Here is a 6,755-nt window from a genome sequence, read left to right on the forward strand (position 1 = left end):
GTGGCCATAAATCTTGGAACTATGGACATGCATTGAAGCACTGGGCTCCCATGTATTTAACTCCTCCCGAAAGTATACCAAGCAAAATTGTTCATGCAGCTGTGGTAATCAGTGCTGCATTCAGCCTGAAATTGCAGAAAACGCAAAATCAGCAATGAAGTCGGAAACAAACTGCAATTTAAACTAATTGTAGAGTATAAAAGATGCAAATGAATGCCTAATTAAAAGCAGAAATAAATGCCAATTAAAGTAACAATAGTAGCCTTGCTCCTATTGGTCCAAGAAAGAGAAATGGGGGGAGGTGGGTGAACCGCCGAGCAGCCGACCCGGTGCCTGGATACCGAGTGCCGCCTATGTATCGGCGAGCATTTCAAGCCCTCGAAGCAAACTGCGCTGCCAATATTGCATTATGTCGGTTTGGTGGCTGATATGAGCGGGGGCGTCAGTTTAAATACGTCACCTCAGCGACTCTTTCCACAGCGCCCATATTTATCGCGCGTGTGGTATCTTTCCATAGGAATTACGGCAGAAAGTGCAAGCATATCTCTATACTACGTATCACGCGGTGTGCGCAATTGCTCGGTATATAAAAGGCGCGACTAAAAGCAAGCAGTCACCGATAGCTGAGAGAATCGATCAGTAACTCAAGATGAAATATTGTATTCTCCTTGCATTTTTGGGAGCTGCATTGGGTAGGTCATTTTGAAATATGAAGACTATTATTGGGGCTTATAAAACGTTCACAATGTTTAGAGTGGTCGACCGCCTACAAGGGATCATTCCGCTTGACTTCCTATGAAATTCTGGCGTATACAAAGAGATGGCGACTGTGCGGCCATTAATAAATTACGTCATGGTTTACTAAGAAAACGCGGCAATCGCCACGCGCGATATACGACATCACAAGCACCCTAAACTGAAGATTTACCTGTTCGCCAATCATTATATATTCACACACGGGAGCCGTACCTCCGGTAGGAAAACAAGACTGGTATTTCTAAGTGATGCTGCGGCAATCGCAACGCCTGAAGACAGCATTGTAGAGAATCACACGATTTTCTGACTTGATGTGTCGCCCATTCTATTACACGAAAAAGTTACTCGGGGGGTTGTGAAAACTTCTTTGAAACCGCCGTTTCATTTGTCATTGTGCGCGGTATCTTGCTACTGAAGGCTCGTGATTTTTTTTTTTTTTTTGCTCCTTTCCCTTGCAGTCGAAACAAAAACGTCCCTATTCGGCGTGCGATGACTCGAGCTATTCTGCGAACTCCTAAACCTCAGCATATGTCGTAGAGGCAAATACACTTAAGAATATGTTGACGCATGCGTATATATATATATATATATATATATATATATATATATATATATATATGTGGACGCGAGCAGGAGGTTGCGGACGTAGAACTCCATGGTCGCCCGAACACTGTCTTTTTATTCTTCGTCTTCCTCTGATTCCATGCACGGACCATCTGTGCACCGTTACACGTATATATATATATATATATATATATATATATATATATATATATATAGAGAGAGAGAGAGAGAGAGAGAGAGAAATTCAGAGGAATAGCAAGTCAAGAAACATGGTGCTTCTTCACGCAATTGTCGAGAAAGAGATTACTTAGAATCACTGTCTTTCAATTTCAAACATTCTGCTTGAAACACGATACGCTGTTTTTGGACATATTATTAGGCAATTCAGTTCAATTAATCATTAATTCCAAAATATATCATAACGCAAGCAGCATGGATGCGTCTGCTGGCGAGGTGGCAGCAGAGGGTGGCTTCAGTGAAATGTTTCGCTTTTTAAATCCAGCAGCTTGCTTTCAAACCTCTGGATACATTTTACAAGGTTTATGACGCTGCGTCCGAGAACATTTCTGTAAAACCGTGCAATTTTCCTTTAAAGATTTGATGACTGTACAAGGGTTCTCGATTTTGCAAGGAGCCTTGCGTCGACTTAAAACACTAACTTCAATGCTTCGTTCGCTATTTCATTCTGCAACAGGCAGCACTTAAATAGCGAATTCTTTGCTTAAAGCGTTGGTCCTGGCTTGTTAAATGTCAAAAACACGGCAGAAGTCTGCCTTCTAGTTCCATAAGACATAATGGCTTCAATACACTATAGCTTAGCAGAAAACAGCTTGTCTGGCATCTAAATATACCAGGTGTCAGGTTTTTAAATACACCAGGTGGCACATAGAACAATTCTAGTTCTTGAGCTGGTCTAGTCAAAGAGGCGGACATTACTTGCACGAAAAAAAAACGAAATGCATTGTAGCAGATTGCCTATTTCATGTTCCTTTCAAGGCATAGCTGTTAAACAAGGATCCATCAACAAAGCATGCAGTGCATTGTTGATGGGATGATGCATGATCCATCATCAATGCATTGAAATGCATTGTCGAGGGATCGTTGTTTAGCGGTTAGGTCTTTAAAGGAACATTTCTACGGTGTATTACGCTACACAGGCATGCCCGAAGAGGCGGAATAGAACATCGTTAACAATTTCCCGCATGCAAGCCAGCGCGTGACGATGTTTGGTTCACTTTCCGAACGCCGACGTTTTACCATTGGTCCAACCTCATCCACCGTCGTTGTACGACGACTGCCACACAACTGGCGGTGCACTTGTTCACGCGAGCGTTGTCAGGTGTTTCGTAGCTTACAGGGTGCTGTTACTTGTATCCAGCAGGAGTTAAGTGCGGCGTCTCTCCAAGATGTCACACCCGTCTATATACTTTGAACACCGTCCGTGTAGTCCAAGCACAAAGCTAAAGCTTGCTAATGCTGTCAATGCTTCACTCTTTGTGCCAAACTGCCAGTTTTCTGAAAAACGTAAATCAATAAAAGTTGTCCGACAGCCGGATTCGAACACAGGAGAACTAGCACAAAAGTCCGATACTGTAATCATTGCGTCATAGACGCGTTCCCCCACAGCGGCATGTCTCATTATCCGATGGTACTTTTCCTACGTAATACCTCGAAATTTTTAAGAATAATTAGCAAGTCATCATACGTAAGATAATTGTGCTCAGTCATACATAGTGCAATCCAAAAATGTGCGCCGATCCCGAGAATACTTAAGTAGAAAAAAATTCCAACGCGACCGGTCACTCCTCCTACTTCTCTAATGCAAGCGTTGACGCGATAGAGTGTCGGGCACAGTGACTCCGCCTTTACTTTACCCCCAAATTGCTAAGGAAGTACTTGCCCTTGATTAACCTCAACTAGAAGTTGAATCTTGATCGACTTCAACTGGAAGTTGAATCTTTTTGCAACTTCATTTTAGGAATTTGCACTTTCTTCCCGCTTCTATGTCCACTGTCAACACAAAAAGGTGGGCTATCTTTAAAAGGGTTCTAGACTAACAGTGTCTGCTAAGGAAAAGTGAGTTCTTTATTGCCTGGCTGCAACATTGCGATGGAAACATGTGCCATAAAGTCAGTAATTATTACATAATTACTGAATCACTGAATCAAAGAACTATTTCTTTGACAGTCTTGACTATTTCATTTGTCGAGCAAGTAACGTCCGCCGCTGTCTTAACTACTAGAGAAATGTTGAAACAACGCTATCTGGCATACGCGATTTCCAAAAGAAAGTATCTCCGAAATAAAAAAACAAAAAAAAAGCAAGTGGGTACAAACTAACTCTTCGATGCTTCTGATGAAGAGAAAACATGTTCGGTCTTCGACCGAGGTGTGCTCGCTTGCACTGTAGGCGCTGGTAATTGGTATGCAGTTTGCAAAAAAAAAATGCTTATCACACGCAGCGCAGAGAAACGCCATCTGCAGACTGCCGGTGGACGACGGCATCTGCAAGGCACTCATTCCACGCTTCTACTTCAACGCTGAAACCGGGAAGTGCACCTCGTTCTTCTATGGTGGCTGCGAGGGAAACGAGAACAACTTTGAGACCATCGAGGAGTGCGAAAAGACATGCGCTGGTGAGTGTGCCGTTTATTGTCGTCCATTATTCTGTTTAAAACCGAGTATGCAGCCGCGACACGAGCGTTTTGCCGATGCGTTGTCCACTGCGCACCATCGTGATAATAGTTGAGGATGAATATGGCATTCACGTGAGACTGCATTGGCCTTAGAGATCCCTACCGCCGAGCAACGGCCCACACCTATCGTTGGCAGAGCTGTATGTACCAGTTTCTGCAACTTGCTGTGAGAACCGAGATAAAACTATTTTTTTTATCCTGATGCTGTTTAGGGAACGGTCAAGATTGAGAGAGCAATGAAATTGTTGCAAGGATAAACATTTGCCAATATAGAATACTACTAAGAGCTAAATTCAAGTTCATGATATACAGGTACGTGATTCAGATAGACCACCATTCCTATGAAATGCGTTGCTGAGGAAATAGTAGGTTCGTCGTTTCGGTGCAACATGTGTCTCTTCCATAAGTTGTGCAGTCTATAGACCAAAACATGTAAAATGGTATTACTTTTATGTTCCTCTTTGCGTCTGCTTTTGTCGATGTGCAAGTGGATGAGACTGTCCATAGGTTGTTTGACATTTATGTAACTCGCATGAGTCACTTGTGCCCTGCGATAAATACCGTCAAAGAAAGGAAAAGAAATATTCGCATCACTGTCGTAAATTATACTGCATTTTCGTGATTTTTGTGTTCTCATCTTGATTTTAAGGCTTAAATACATAAGGACGGTAGATGCTAAGGCATGCATATGCTCACAGGCTTCACTCTGGCGTTTCAGTTGTCATACCACTAAACTCTTTGTGCTGTATGTATTTGTCTTTTCAATGAGCCCCAAAATGCCTTACGTTTTGGATTAAAGCATGAGGTTAAACACGGCGTGGTGATTTCGTTACATGGTTATTTTCCTAAACTGTCAATTTTACGGTGTTTATACAAACACCCACATTATTTCCCCACGTAACATCATGAGAAGGCTTCCGAGGTGGTATTCCTAGGCTCACTGACAAGAAATCTGTTGTGTGTGTGCGATTTTAGCAATGGACTACTTATCTAGGGACAGCCAACTGGCGATTTTCTTGTACTGACACTGCAAGAAGAATGGACACTGACTTTCACTAGAAATTTCGTGAAAGCTCTTTCATTCTATTGGGACAAAAGTGATAGAGGTGAGTTTAATTAATCTAGAAAAGAAGCTTAACGCACGTCTCTGGAAGCTGAGTTCTCAACTTTTATTTTCTCCAGCACCGCTGGCGTCGCGCTTCTGGCGTACGTGCAGATATATTTAATTTCATTGGCGGATCCTCAGAATACGTAGAATTCTAAAACCTCACATATCGAACTTTTCGCGCGTATGCATTTGTTTCATTTTGATGGGAAGCAGTACATTTGAAACACGTCATTTCGTTAATATGCAGAACCCAAACGACCTAGCGACTTTGAAGGCGCTGATTTCAAGACCGGCTGCCAGCCGGCGGCCGACAGTGGTTCTTGCAACCAACAGTTGGAGCGCTGGTACTACAATGTCGTCTCGGGAGAGTGTGAAACATTCGTCTACGGAGGCTGCGGCGGCAACGAAAACAATTACGAAAGCGTGTGGGAGTGCGAAATCGCCTGCAAGGCCACGTGTAAGTTTGATGAGCAATGTCAGCTCGTTCTGTGCTCGCTTTTCTGTTTACATTAGTTTTTCAGAACATAAATAGGTAACCGAAGGGCCATGTTCTGTCATTTGAACACACGAGTATTGAACAGGTAATGAGGACCAATTGATTGAATCGAATTTATTAATCACGAAAAGATACGTACATTGTGTATGATATAAAGGTGGGGCCCTATAACTCTCGTAGGAGTTGTGAAGGGGACCTTATATATATGTTATATGCTGTTTATTTGCCCTTATCAATCGTCCCAATATGGACACCTCTTTTATTTATTTCAAGCACTTGCTGCAAGCACTTAGTGGGGCTTAGGCTTTGTGAAATTGGGCGTAGGGAATGATGCGGAAAGAGGCGAGTTCTGTTTTAAATGCAGAGGTCGCCTTTTCGGACCTCGTCGGAAAAGTGCCAGCCACCAGGAAAGCAGGCATTTGCACTAAGGTAGCTCACGACACGTGGAAAAGTAAACAAGTTAACGGAATTAGAGGTAGTAAACATGAAATCTTTCAATTTGATCGCATGAAGAAGAGTAGAATTGACTAAAAATGTCGGGAACGGCTTATAACTATGAATATTACAGGGCTTTTAAAATTACCAACCTTCGAACTTGCATATTTCGACCTGCCACAACAGGAAACGTTCTCTACAAGAAATACTACAGAAGAAGCCCATCAACTTCATAGGCACATACAAGTGATCTATGCTTATAGCATACGCTAAAGAGGATGAAGGCAAAAGCCTACGCACTCAAGAGACATTAATTACATTTATTGATATTCTCATTGGAATGCACTCTAACTTCGTAATACTTGTTTTCCCATGAAAGGTAGAGCGTTCGACACCCACAAACGATCCTAGGCTCGAGTGTCCTAATTACCTCTATCTTAATTAACTGTCCCTTAATAACCCTTGCCTTAGGTAACACCAAAGGTCGTGGGTTCGACTCCCACCAAAGGTCATTGGTTCGGGTGCCTTAACGATCTCTGCCTTAATTAGGGTATAGTTAATTAAGGCGCTCGAACCCACAATTTTTGTTTGTGGCTCCATGTGGCATGGTGGCGGTGCCATAACGACGGAAAACAGATTTTTTTACCCATGAGCCATCTGAGGCTTTCGCTTTAATAAAGGAGGACAAAGCATGACGTTAG

At 42.6% G+C, this 6,755-nt stretch overlaps 1 protein-coding gene across 1 annotated transcript in view; it reads left to right on the forward strand.

Annotated features, from left to right (window-relative positions):
- Nucleotides 1-6,071, forward strand: part of LOC119458997 (actinia tenebrosa protease inhibitors-like) — a 23,103-nt gene extending 17,032 nt beyond the window's left edge. Inside the window, exons 5-8 of the mRNA XM_049671536.1 lie at nt 650-692; nt 3,782-3,955; nt 5,371-5,580; nt 5,984-6,071. Coding sequence (XP_049527493.1) covers nt 650-692; nt 3,782-3,955; nt 5,371-5,580; nt 5,984-5,985 — 429 coding nt within the window. The 3' untranslated portion in view covers nt 5,986-6,071. The remainder of the gene's footprint in view (nt 1-649; nt 693-3,781; nt 3,956-5,370; nt 5,581-5,983) is intronic.
- Nucleotides 6,072-6,755: the final 684 nt, after the last annotated feature.

The sequence above is a fragment of the Dermacentor silvarum genome, chromosome 7, assembly GCF_013339745.2.
Source record: "Dermacentor silvarum isolate Dsil-2018 chromosome 7, BIME_Dsil_1.4, whole genome shotgun sequence".
Taxonomy (NCBI): Eukaryota; Metazoa; Arthropoda; class Arachnida; order Ixodida; family Ixodidae; genus Dermacentor; species Dermacentor silvarum.